The sequence below is a fragment of the Atta cephalotes genome (genome assembly GCF_000143395.1).
Source record: "Atta cephalotes unplaced genomic scaffold scaffold00001, whole genome shotgun sequence".
NCBI classification, from domain to species: domain Eukaryota; kingdom Metazoa; phylum Arthropoda; class Insecta; order Hymenoptera; family Formicidae; genus Atta; species Atta cephalotes.
The window spans coordinates 9,018,933-9,033,741 of NW_012130065.1; the positions used below are offsets into that span (position 1 = coordinate 9,018,933).

The 14,809-nt window shown below is 29.1% G+C and overlaps 3 protein-coding genes across 3 annotated transcripts; 2 read left to right on the top strand and 1 right to left on the bottom strand.

The window, feature by feature from the left end:
• Positions 1 to 2,259: 2,259 nt before the first annotated feature.
• On the top strand, positions 2,260 to 9,124 carry LOC105626128 (serine protease persephone-like). Its single transcript, XM_012207443.1, has 6 exons — positions 2,260 to 2,347; positions 4,855 to 5,109; positions 6,224 to 6,488; positions 7,862 to 8,127; positions 8,436 to 8,602; positions 8,883 to 9,124. The coding sequence occupies exons 1-6, from the start codon at positions 2,260 to 2,262 to the stop codon at positions 9,057 to 9,059; spliced, it is 1,218 nt and encodes a 405-aa protein (XP_012062833.1). The 3' UTR covers positions 9,060 to 9,124.
• A 1,945-nt stretch (positions 9,125 to 11,069) lies between these two features.
• Positions 11,070 to 12,589, top strand: LOC105626139. The gene is made up of 3 exons (XM_012207455.1): positions 11,070 to 11,209; positions 11,533 to 11,758; positions 11,933 to 12,589. Exons 1-3 carry the CDS (start codon positions 11,070 to 11,072, stop codon positions 12,587 to 12,589), a joined length of 1,023 nt encoding a protein of 340 aa, XP_012062845.1.
• A 665-nt stretch (positions 12,590 to 13,254) lies between these two features.
• On the bottom strand, positions 13,255 to 14,809 carry LOC105626150 (interleukin enhancer-binding factor 2). Its single transcript, XM_012207466.1, has 4 exons — positions 14,513 to 14,809; positions 14,070 to 14,376; positions 13,750 to 14,007; positions 13,255 to 13,541 (listed from the first exon to the last, which is right to left on the bottom strand). Exons 1-4 carry the CDS (start codon positions 14,807 to 14,809, stop codon positions 13,255 to 13,257), a joined length of 1,149 nt encoding a protein of 382 aa, XP_012062856.1.

The following is a 14,809-nucleotide window of genomic DNA, read 5'->3' on the forward strand; positions in this document are numbered from 1 at the left end:
ATTTGTAGTAATTTTCAATATTGTATTTACAATTGATAAGTAAATCTTCAATTAACTTTTATAAAATAAAGATTTGTTTTATAAAATAAAAATTTTTCTATAAAATAAAGAACAAAAATTGTAAAATTTTGTTTATCACCTATTAACCTGAGATATAATTTGCAAGAATTTTGCTAAGAATGCTATACCTTCTAAAAAAGCGTTTATAAATCCTATTTAATTAAAAATCATTTTATTATTACTCAAACACACACTACATTCTTCTGTATTATTATATTATACATCCTAGAATGCGTGAGACATAAATTTTACATTTAACGCTTTACTTCATTCATAAAGATATTTCTCTTTCATACAGATGCATATTTTCTGCGAAACCATTAATTTATCTTAGAATAATTAATATATTATTAAACTTATGTTAATAATAAATATGTTAATAATAAATATTACCGTATCAATTTCTTGTAGATAACATTTAAAAAATGCTACATCCCTGTATATGTGTTTCGGTCTTAATGAAACTGGCTTTAACAAACCCATCGGGCCTTTGGCAGCGTCGTAACGTCAATCATGATGGATCGAATCGGATTTGTTCCATGTATTAAGTTCGATGTTTGAAGTGTTGAAAAATATCTAATCATTATTAGATCTCTAATAGCTTAGTAATATATAATCTATAAATGAAATAGTGATACCATAAAAGAAATAAATTATATTAATCGTAATAAGATCTAAGTTCTGTAATGAAATCACAAAAATTTCCAAAAAATCTGCAATTTACTCTTACGTTATAAATAAATCGTTTTGCGCGTGCGCACGCGCTAAACGATTGTCATCATAAAATAAATCAGACTGTTATCCTTTGTATCAAAACTTTTTTAAGAAAGTTACATACATTTATTTCAAGTAAGTTAACGTATTTCCTATTGAATGAATACGGTAAAAAAATTGTAATATAGTAAAAATGCAGAATAATAAGAGATAGATATGACTAACATAGATACAATTCTAGGATTCTTTGCATTTATTCTAACGAAATTTTCGGTTTTTTCTGTGTTGCATAAAAAACAAAATAATATGTCAATATGATACACTTGTATAAAATATTGTACTGAGAAAAAAAAGAATTATTTATTTGGCGAAATTAATTTAATTTTTTTTGTTTCTTTCGATAAATACATGCATCCTCTAACAAAAAGATGAAAATAAACTAAATTAAATTAGTTTACATCTTTACATTTTTTGTTAGAGAATACATATATATTTAAATTAAATAAATTTTTTTATTTATATTGAGTAAATAAGATTATTTCCCATTAAATTAATGCTATTAATACAACATTATTTTTTCTATATTCAGACGAAAAGGCTGTAAGCCTTTTATTTACAATTTTTATTTCAGTATTTATTAAAAAAAATATAAATATTTTAAGTATAAATTAACAGATTCAAATAAGAAGTGAGAAATTGATTATATGCATGAATGCACACAAAATCATATATGTACATTTCATTATTCATTGGATATCTGTGGAATTAATGATCTATATTTCCATTAAATTCAAATGACAAAATATAATGTAGGCACACGAAGAAAATTTTCTTTTAAAATTTACCTTGAAAATATGGTAGTTGTAATACATTATTTAACAAATTTTTATCATGCACTTCAGTAAAATTAATCAAACTGATTTTATACTTTATTGTAGTTTTATTAATGAATGAGAGAGATTTACATTAAAATTCTTCGAAATACAATATTATTCCACGATTGTCATATTTTCAAGATAAATTCTAAGAAAAACTTCTCTTCGTGCAGAGATAACTTTTTAGTATCGTTTTTCGTGACGACAGCAGCATGATAATAATTCGCGGGAAAGATTCGCACATTAAAAATGGAAATTACAGAAATTACAACGATTTCAATCAAGGTCACATAAGAATTACAGAGGCTTCAATTCCTGTTACAGATCGCTTGCGGCACGCGACAATTCATTGCCTCTTAATTATCCATTAGATCGATTTGCTGAGATTTTCCTCCAAGACGTAAATGGAATCATATGTACGATCCACTGATTTATCAAGAAGTACATTACGAGAATGACCTCGTGGTTCATCACCACCACTGGGAGAATGAACGATCGAGTGGGGATCGGGAAAAACAGAAACGTGTTAGACGAGGTATATCTTCCATCGCCAACGAGTCTTTGGGATCAGACGAGAAAATAGCGTGATCAAGACTGACCAAGGCTGAGGATGCCAGTGAGCGTGTCGATCGCTTCATCGTTATTACTATTGGTGTTGGTTTCGATCTTGTCACCGACTCATGGAATGTACATCGGACGTGAGTATTAGTTCGCTAAAAATACGGGAACAAATATATCGAGTGCATTCTTCTCAGTGAATGGAAAAATCTTCCGAACCACGTGCTGTATAATAAAGAAAATCTATTGTACAGTAATATGTTTTCTTTGTCTGATTATAAATGATTATATATTTAATACATAATTATAAATGTATTATTTGGTTTTGTGTAATTTCTTTACTTTTAATTTTGCATGCAAAAGAAGAAATAATTATTTGATAATTACGCGTCAAGCATCAACAATTAGTTTTGTGTTTATCCATGTAATATACTACGTTGTATAATTTAGTATTCGTCATAATGATTTAACAATTGACAATTGCAAAGTTTGTAAAAATACTTCTAACATTGAAAAAGAAGCTTGTATTTTTAATGTATTATAACAAATAAATCCGACTCAATGACCTTGTTAACAAGAAAGATTAATCAATGTTGTATCTCATTAATTTATATATCTTCAAATAAAAAAATTCATCATAAAATCAAAATGACATCAAAATGGCTCTAAAATAATTAAAAGTCACTTTTCAAATTATAACAATTTATTTTAATGTTATTTTGACATTATCGCGATTTGTTGTTTAGATCAGCCTCAATTCTTTTTAGATTTATGAAAAAAACATGTGGCACGAAATAAAATTTTTAATTATACTTGAAATAAATTTATGAAATCCCTTTCAATTAGTCTACGTAATTATATTTATATTTACTAAAATAATCTTAAATGTTACAACTAACTCTTTTCTTTTCTATAATAAATATTTTAAAGCAATAAATAATTCAACTTGAAAAGTCTCACATTAATATCTTTATTCTTAAATTTTTAGTTCCAAAATTGAATCGAAAAAAATATTTTTAAATAGTAATCATTAATTTTATCAATATAAACAGAATAGTCTGCAGCGAATAAGTCAATAAATGTATTAATGCTATTTATCAGAGCCAATACAAGTGCTAAAGTGTGTAACAATTCATTTATTTTAATTCTATTATTTTAGTTCTAACAAATTTTGATATAGAAATGTTTATACAACTTTTTTTAAAACTTTATAACTCATCTTGTGCAACTTAAAAATATAAGTAATGATGTCGTTGAAATGTTTATATATAACTTTCTAGGTAAGTGAAAAATCTATACAACTAATTTCTAATCATTTTTAACATTATATTAACTGTATTAAAACTTGTAATACACAACTGTTTTATAACAAATTAATCATAAAACAATGTCTTAAAGATCATATACAGATGTTAATATAGCTTTCGTCAATAATTACCAAAATTAAATAATTTTTATCTTCATATTTATCTTCATATATTCATCATTTATGTACATGCGTATAAATGTTTGAGATACGCCAAACATTATTTATACGCATGTATATAAATGAATATATTTTTAAAAATGTGGTTTCGATTTAAACTTAAGATTTAGCTAGGGTGATTAGCATGAACTCCCCTTCCCTCCCCCCCCCTCACTTAACATGCTAACTCTGAGCTATAAATTGTCCGACAATTAGCATTTGATTGTTATTCAACTCCTCGTATAAGTTTTTATGATGAATTTACTATAAACTGTTAAAAGCATTTTTTTCGTATTTTCTCAGAACTTTGTGCTCCTTGGATAGATTAATAATAATAATTACAATAACCTCATTTTATATAAAATATTTTAATTTTAATAAAATTTTTAATAAAATTATAATGTTTTACAAACATACACATTATTTCTACACAATACGTCCTTGTTCGCAGTTGTATAAATATTTTAAAATATGAATGAAATTACTTAAAAATCGAGTTAAAATATAGAGTTATATAAACGTTTCAAAAACATTTATATTACAAAACAATTAATTTATAAATAATAGTTGTAAAGACATTTCAAAAATTTAAAATCTTGTAATGAGTATTATCAGACGATTAACATATAATGATCAGTATAGGTACAAAATCTTAAAATAAATATCACATTACTCTAATTTATACATAATTGTAAAGATGTCATGAAAACTTCATATGAATATTGTACGTATATCGATTAAATTTTATGTAATCATAGATATTATAAAAACTACAAATAATTATGTAATTGACATTAATTTTTCTCGTATAATTTTCCGATATATAAATTGTACAAACGTTTTATGAAATTGTAAGAACTTTTTCATAATTTTGTTCATTGGGAATATAAAATAAAACATCTTCATTATGAATCTGATCAATCTTTGTTGTGAAAAATAGTCTAAATATAAATGCTGTACAAACGTGAATATCATAACAATTTTACACTGTTATGTTTAATAAATTTCCAAATTCAATTGATAAATTTAAAGTGATGACAATAAAATTGTCAATGTCTAAAACGGTCACGTAATTCTCAAATTGTTTGATTTGATGATAAGCATAGGAATAAAATTGTCTGATTATCTGATTAGCAAAAATTTGTAATACAAATTTGTAATTAATGTGTCTTTTATTTTCAGAGTCATGCACGATCGACAATTCACCAGGTAATTGCAAATCTTTACAAGACTGCCCAAAAGTATATGAGGAACTATTAGCAGGCAAAATGCCTAGTCAAACCTGCGGATATTTAGGTTTCGACCCAATAGTATGTTGCCCAGAAATAAACCATATCACTCAATCAACACCAAAGCCGGTACAACAGGAGACTACTGTACGAACAAATACAATGCGACCTTTGAAATTAGATGAATCAAGAGCTGTAGCACGAGCAAGTAAGAAAAAATTTCTTTTCAATCTATTCTTTAATTAAAGATAAAGAACACGCTAAAACAACATTAACATTTATTAAACATAGCGTGCAATTTTGTTCATACTTCTATCTCTTCAGAAGAATTCTTTACGTAAACATACAATAAAAGCATACGGTCTCTTAAATATACATAAACAGGTTCTAGCAATGATAAACTAATAGTTTATTAAAGTAATATAGACATTTTCAGCAAACTCGAATGGAAAATGAGATTTCTGATCACTTACTGAGGATCTTTAGATTGATAATGTCAGAAGCGAGAAATCATATAATAAAAATTCTTATAAAATATATTAAAATGGAAATACTTTTTAAACAATATTTGTTTTTAATACGATTTGTAAAATGTGTCGAGAATAATTGAGAAAAAGAACTACATTTATAATGATAAGCCATTAATTTTTATTTTAGAATACTGTAAAAATACTCATAGTCAATTTCTTCAATTTTCTGAGCATAAAATAAATGAAAGGTGCAATTATCATTTTATTTTGTAATAAAAATCATATTCATTTTTGAAAATTATATTTATTTTTTGTTTTATTTTCTAATTAGCCAATTAATTCAATTTCAAATTCATCATTATTTATTGATTATCGAGACATAAAGAAAATTTTCGGTATACTATATAATTCTATTTTCTACCAATTATAAATATTATTTTATTAAAAAATAATTACATTTTTTAAATATAGTTTGTAGAATTTTCTTATCTTTCTCGTTTCTGACGTCACAATTCAAGATAACTGTAGTGAATAAGCAGGAGCATTAAAATATTTTTTTCTTCTTTTGCATTAGCTTGATATTAAAAAAATAATTATACACACACACACACACACACACACACACACATACACACACACACACACACATATATAAAATCTCGCACGTAAACACTTCTACGAAATTATATATACATATAAACATAGACATAAATTCGACTCACATATTGAGATCTTAAACAGAGATAAAAAACATGATCAAATAATTAATTAGGATATGATAGGATTAGTTAGAATGAATTCAACTCTCGAATTTTATTACGTCTTCCTAAATTAATATTTTCTTTTCTTCAGAATGCGCGGAAAACGCGGAGGCTGTTTACGGTTTCGTATTGCCACCTACACCTACAGTGTACCGGAAACCTATCAACACATCATTATGCGCCCTGAAAACACGCAAACTAATCGTCGGTGGTAAGAAAGCCGAAGCGAAAGAATTTCCGCACATGGCGGCCGTTGGTTTCGACGGTTCTGATACAATCTTATGGCTTTGCGGCGGTACCTTAATTTCCAAGAAAATTGTTTTGACAGCAGCGCACTGTCTTTGGACAGCAGACTGGTAAATTTTGCCTTTCTTCATCTTTCATCTGATACTTAGAAAATTAATGAATAAAACCAAGATTACTTTTATAGTATTCTAAAACAAAAATTAATGGCTTTCTTATCATTATAACTGTAATTTTTGTTCTCAATTATAAATTTGATTGATTTGAAATCTATATTTTTGTGAGATGTTAAGATTACTTTTATAAATAATTTTGAGATTATAAAAGAAACGAAGCTTTCGGGATACGATTAAATAATACATTAAAATAATATATTAAAATAAAATTGAGATACTTAGATTAGATTTATTTTTAATATGCTTTTAAATACTCTATTTCAGATATATACCATATATTTATCATTCATATTTATCATCAAAATATTTAACATTGATAAAAAATTACAATAAGGAATACACATTCAAAATTTTATACTGAAAAATAAAATTTCCTGAATCTAATATTTTCTTGAGTAATATTAACAAGCGAATGTTTCCAAATGTAAGTCTCGTAATAACATAATAACGTCAAACTTTACAGATTTATTCTTTAGGAAAACTGGAAAGTGAATTTCAACATTAGTAAGCCCTATCTTTGCGGTATAAACAAAAAAATCAAGTATGTCCAAATTTTTACCGACTATTGACTATGTTTCTTTGTCAATTTTTGCTTGTTAACAAAATGTAATTTTTCTGATTGTATTAATATTGCGAAATTTGTAACTTACACTGATGAAAATGGTGACAGACATACATTTTAAATATTTCGCTCCAATTGTAGGTACTGAAAATGTATAGTTCATATAATATATACACATTATAGATTTTCAGTGATACTCACATTGTAAGAACCATTTCTGATAAATTACTTACAATAAATTAAATAAGAAAAATTAAATAATAAAATAATAAGTTATGAATTAAATTGCAAGTATTTAATAAAATTTAATTTAACAAGCAAATACTGAAAACAAAAAAAATATTTATCTTTTTCAATTATCAAAAATTTTAAATAATGAACGTTATCCATCCTGTATCACGTGGAGAAATCACTATTATTACAGCACTTATATCTACAGTAAATATGTACTAAACATATATTGATTTAAATATTTTTAGATTTTAGATATTTGATTTAAATGTTACTCTTTCCTTTTTGAATAAATATTTATTTAAAAAATGTTTATTTAGTATTATTCAAGAAAATATTATGTAGAAAATTCTTTTTTCAGTGTAAAAGGTCTCTTGAAAAACTCAAGTTTATTCTATCATTGTTGGAAATTAAAAAAATTTTATTTTTTTCATTGCACTAACTTATTTATTTATTAACGCATTTCGGCAAGTGTTAATAAATAATTATTATAATAAATTTTATTTACTTCAAAAAGGGGAAACGCAAAATGGGTGCGGCTCGGTGATCTGAATCTCGTACAATCTAATGACAATGCGAAGCCACAGACCATTGCAATAAAGGAAAGAATAAGACATCCTGACTATAAACGTCCGTCGGAATATCATGACATAGCTATACTGCGTCTGGCGAAAGATGCTGTCTACGATGCATATGTCAGACCGGCATGTCTTCCAGTTGATTGGCCTGATGTGGGTCAAAATAATAAGGCAGTTGCCACAGGATGGGGTCTAGTCGATTGGGGTAAGATCGTAAAGAAAGAAATATAATGATTAGAACGGACTCTCTATATTTAAAATTATATTGAGTAAATTTCAAGGTTAATGAGAGTCAGCGTCTCTTATTAGCCTTGAAATTTACTTATTATTATCGTAAAGAAAGGAATCTAGCCATCAAATTGTCAAAACTGAATTACTAAAATTAATTACTAAAATTAATTACTAAGATTTGTATAAGGATATAACGTGATCTAATTATAAACAAGAAAATATTTTATTTTTATACGTACATATGCATAAAAAATTAATAAGTGTACGTCGCTTATTCTTCAGCTGATGACGAAGGTTCGGATAATCTACTGAAGGTAACACTCCGTTTGGTCCCTCATGAGAATTGCAACGCGAGTTTCTTTGATGGCGGAAGTTCCGTGGAGCTCGCATTAGGGATTGTCAATGATTGGCAGATATGTGCGGGAGAAGTCGGAAAAGATACTTGCCAGGTAATATACATTTGTAATACCTAGAAAGTTTTCATTCCTTTCCGAATAAAAATTTTATTTTAATGCGAGCTTCTTAGAATAATTTTTGTAACTATTAATATTAGTTAATCCAATCATGTCGCAACTTACGTTTGCTTCTTTCCAGCACTCATTTATCTAATGAGAAATCAAAAAATTCAATAGTTTCAACTGAAAAACAAGACATTGCTTATTGTATATTTTTATAACAGAAACATTTACAATTTGAAGCGAAGTAATCGAATACAATTGTTTATTCAAGGGTGACAGCGGAGGACCACTTGCCGTTTTTAACACGGACCATAATTGCACGTACACCATAATTGGGGTTACTAGTCTCGGACGACTTTGCGGCAGCATCATACCTGGCGTGTATACCCGAGTATATCATTACGTTCCTTGGATAGAGAGAACTGCGTGGCCGGAATATTTTTATTAACATCTCTCATTACACCCTTAATTTAAATGTATCTATTATTTTAATATTAAATACATTTTGCAGGACTAGAGAATAATATATTCGCTTCCATTCGTACTAATCTCCTTTTTTACTACGTCTGATATTGTACATATGATATTGTTTTTGCTGCATCAAATATAGGTACATATTGAAGAAATTTAAGATTTAATTCTTCATGAAAAGATAAAATTTACAGTAGAGGTGAACACGAATAATAGTATAAATTTTTTTATATGTTAAATTGATGGTCGACGATGGAAAAAAAAAAAAATATATATATATATATATATATATATATATATATTTTAAAATATCAACTAAAAAAAAGTTTTGGAAGAGATATTTAAATTTCCAATCAAATCATCCTATGAAACATAAAAAGGGTATCATTATTGATCTTAATAGAATTTTGTTCCTTTCACATCCTTGCTTCTATCAAAATTTAGAAATTATTTTTTTAACTGTAAACTATTGGATTAAATCTTGCACCACAAAAATATAATAATTTTAAAGAAAGCCTAATGCCTAATGAGAATGATAAATATTTTTTACAGTTCCATGTATAAAACATCTTTGAAAAAGTGGTCTTTATGCTTTTTATTTTTTTATTGTTTCTTTATTCAAGATCATTAGTTAGTTCATTTGTTTCAATATATTCCTTTTTATATGACACAACAATTCATTCATTTCTAAACTTATATTGAAAATCCGATCTTAGCAGTATACAGGATCCATCTTGTTTAAGACAAAAATGTTTTAGAAGTTACTGAGTTAGGAGAAAGAAGATAATCTTGGCTTTAAGAAGCTATCAGATCAAGATTATTAAAAAATTTTTTAATCCTTATTTTTATATTCATAATTGTTTCAAGAACTATTCAAAATTATAATAAAATATTTTTTTATTAAGTACTTAGTAATATTGAGCTATTTTTCCTGAAACATTTGTCTTAAACTTAAGGATTATTATATTTCTTGTAGAATGATTTTATATATATATATATGTATGTATGTATATGTATATATATAAACTGGACCACTCTGTTTAATTACAGCTCTTATCAATGTACATATAAGAATAACAAAAATTGAAATTAATGTGTTTTGGGAATTTATGACTTCGTTTGCTTGACTTTCAATTTCATATTTTTTGCATTGTCAAAAAGAAACATGAGTATACAAACTCTTCGGATGAGCGCAAGATAGAATTCCTGAGGACATTCGGCATTGATCCCTGGACGCGCAAGCGCCGACCGTATCTTCACCTACTTCCATTACTCTCGATCGTCGTAGAATCCGCGAAATCCGGAACGTAACGCGGTCGTCTATTTTCGTTTATCTGAAGAGGCAGCCGCCTCCCGCGTCGCTGCTGATCTCAGCCAAGGTAAGAAAACCGTTCACGAAATGACTGACTACAAATTTCGCGACAGGACAGATGCATTCGGCATTTAGAAGCTCACTGTTTAGTGCGATAGCTCGCGAAGGATAATCCCTCGATAAAAGCATTATTTTTGGTAGCAAAATGCAAAACTAGTTCTACGATTTTAATTAAGATTACTGCGATGCTGAAGACACGAAGTAATCGTTCTATATGGGCATGATCGTACATTAGTAGCTATGTTGATGTATTATAATTTGTAGCAATATATTTATAATCGATAAAATTAAATATTATCATGAATGTACCAGTTTCGAGATATAATTATGTTCAAATGATATAAGATTTTATATTTTTTTTTTCTAAAATTAGCAAAAATTAGCAAAAATAAAAATTTTAATTTATAATACATTAATACAATACAAAAACTAATATTTTAATTAATAAAATTAATTATCTATATTTATAAAATTAATTATCTATGTCTGTATCTATTATATAATTCTATTTTTTAAATATCTATATTCATAATTTGTTTATCATCTGATTATTCTACATACACTCTTATGACGATCTAACATTTAATTTTTAGCAAGTGAACAAAAGAACGTTCGATGTCGGCTCTTCTAGATGTATGCGGAAATGATACTGGGTCGCCATCGATATCGAAGGCAGATGATAATCTGTCCAATAGCGATGGGCCTCTGATTAAAGGCATTATCCGCCAAAATAGTTGCGGCAGTATGCATACGAGGTAAATAAGAAAATAATCATTATTATAACAATAATTCCTATCCAATGAAAATTCTAAAGGAAAATATTTATAATAAAATAAGTCAATCGTTAATATTTTTCTTTAGAAAGATTTATTTGATGACGCATGTGTGTCAATTGTTTTACTTACTAATGTACGGACAAACTTTGTTTATATTATCTTAATTAGAAACGAAAGGAATAATCAGAATTACGAAATGATTAAATATAATTAATATAAATATAGTCAACAATTGATATAATCCAAGCTAGATTAAATTAATATTTCGGATGATTAATTTTCTGCTTGGATAATGTTAATAGGACAATCGCTTCTTCGTATGGCATGTCGTCGACGAGTGAAAAATCTACTAAAAGACGTTATTGTCTCTGGATGTTGACTTTGGTCCTGGCGATAATCGGTCTCTGTAATCTTTTTCTAAACATTACTGTCATCGCTGTTTTGCGCATAAGTCAAGGAATGGAAGCTATAGAAGTAATCCCAGACGAAAACCTTGTCAAGTTCTATGGAAGAACAGATTTGGACAAGGTATATATATATATATATATATATTTGACATTTAAAGACGGATAATATATGTATATATAAGAATATAAAAAAGTCTGAAACAATAAAAATTTAATAATAAGTATAATCTTTTTATGCTACTCAATATATTGATATATCTTCGCAAATATTATACACATTTTACATTTTCTGAAGATATCCCTGCAGTCAGGCATCTGTCAGAGTTACGGCGATGAGCCAATGGAAATATCTGGTGATGAAGCAGGAGTACATGTTGATGTGAAGAGTCGCGGATACACCCACGAAGCATATCTGCATTCGAAGCTAGGCGTCTTACCGAATGGTACCACTATGTCGCAAGTAGAATCATTTGAAGTGAAAGATCCACGTACCGGTACAATTTACTTTACTACAGACTTCCCTAACTTTGGTCTACCAAACGGCGTCGAAACGATCGACGTAAGAATCGCAGAGACTCATCGAATTACGTCACCAGTCAATGAGAGCCTGGCAGTCAAGTCTGACAATGAGGTCTCATTGCACGGTGCCGAGGGCGTACACATAGAAAGCAAGGATATCGTGTGGAGTGCCGATCTTGATATCTTCTTAAAGAGTGTAAATGGCAGCGTCGTGTTGGACGCCAAGGATGGCGTTTTCATCGACGTGGAGGATATTCCGGTAGCACCGATGTTCCTGCAAAGCCCGACGACGAGCTATGAGCAGTACAAAGTTTGTGTATGTATGCCACAGGGCAAACTTTTCAAGATACCAGTCCGACCGGGTGCAAGTTCTCGTACGGTTAATTGCGCACGAGTCGTCAAAACTCCGGAGAATGATCCTTGCCTACACTAGATTCTAAGTGAAGACAAATGTATTCTATTATACACTTTGTTACACGCTTAAATAACGTGCACATCACTGCCAAAGTGCATACAAAATATAGGCATATTTCGAATAATGTGTACACAATATTATGAGATTTAATGTGCACACCTCATCAGTAGACAATACGTGGACGAGTATATTCGAAATAGTAAAAAAAAACCAGCTGATCTCCTAAATATTTACACGATATCACTGCAACACAGTCATTATCCAAATTTAAGGAGATCAGATTTCAATAAGACATTTTTCAATAAAAAAAATTTACATAAAACTAATCTTCAGAGATCAAATCTCTTCTTTCAAATGGCATTTATACAATCATTGTTGAGTATAATGTTTAAAGTGCTATAGAAAAATTCTTAGAAATAGAATAAGTTAATCGGTAGAATGCACATTAATCTATACTTTATTTTAAGTCAAATCTCACATTACCATCATCAAATTGCTTATGGTGCAAATATAAACACCATATAAAAGTATAATTTTAAATATTAATGTAATTCATTCATCATCGAAATGTATGTGTGCAAATATGTTATAAATACAATACGTTTTATAAGAAACACCGAAAAGAAAGTAACTTTTCATACAAAATGAGGAACTCACAAAACGTTCCCACTTTCTTCAAGATCCTAAACACTTTCGGTGATCATCTCTTCAGTACTTTCGTCCATGTCCTCTTGCTGTTCCTGCTCCGTAGGTGGCTCGTACGCCTTTTCTAATGGGCTTGCCACTACGCCTCCTGCCCACACGCTCATCTCTACTGCGAGTTTGTTGGTGCCTTCCAGTAATGGTCTGTAACCACCATGAGCCAGTACACGTAATAACGTTTGGGCAGTGAGACATACGAGATCTTGTTGTTCAAGTGTTAATGCTGTATGTACGCGTATATTGCCACCTTCGCATGGGTCAGAAATACCTGAAAAATATAATACTTATGTAGCAATTCTTATAAAATTAAATCGATATAATATCAGCTGTTTGATATTAAAATGCAAATAATTCTTGTAATTCGTCAATCGCGCATTTGTGAGAATTATCAGCATACTGTTTTCTCACTTCTGATATCACATAATTTCCATAACTAGTCAAAGATTTTTAATTTTAAGAATAAGTTTTTAATATACCTGCTGATCCTGGAAGAAATAATCCAGAAGCAAGCAACTGCAATACTCTCTTGTACGCCTGATTTATTGGTAATGCTTGTCTACTAGGATTGTTCATTATGGCATTATGTGCCAATAGATCCAACATCCACGGGGTTAATGGCTGCAGACCTTCAAATTTGCTTCTAAGATCACGAAGCAATCGAATTAGAACTTTAATACTGGAATGATGAGCGTTTTCCTCAAACCAACGAGAATGTCTAATAGCAGCAAGATGTCCTACAAGAAATTATATTTTAATAATTCCTAAGTTATATTGATTATAAAAATGCAAAAATTACCTTGACAGATTTTAACGTCCAAATGTTGCTCCGATTCTAGCTTGCGTAGATTTTGGTGTAACGTCGTTATTAATACGCGCACAGTAGCTTCGTTGTTTCCAATATCGAATCCATACTCCGTTTGTGTAACTCTAAAGATTTCTTTCGGGTTCACAGCTTTCAAATCATTATGAACTTTGTTTCCAAGAGCCTCTACCGCCGTTTTTGTTGGCAAAGTTTTGAGGATGACAACAATATCAGCATTATTGTGGCCCTTTATCATTGTACCTTTTTTAAAACTGCCAACTTGTCTTACTTCTTCTAATTGCTACATTAAAAAAGAATGTAAATAGAAATAAATAATATGATGTCAATATATAATATATGATAGAGGTATTAAACAGAAACAGGGACTGTTTATTTAATTTATTTTAATTTATAATTGTGCTAACATATACACTTACACAAGCTTCGAAGGTTCCTGGCGCAACAATCAGATTATCAAGAACACTCTGTAGCTTAGTTACAAGATTTAAGATAGAAGTCTGTTCTTTTGGAGTGGGACACATATCAGCATTCTTTTTCACAAGAGCTGATTGGAAATCTGATTCGTCTGGAGCAGGTTTAACACGCGGAAAAGCTGCCTCGCAAAGTGTATAATCAAATGGATGTCGTGGCAGAAACTGCTTTCTTGGGAAGCCCATTCCACGACCCATACCACCTCGACCACCTCTGATCATCCCTCCGCGACCTCGTACCAT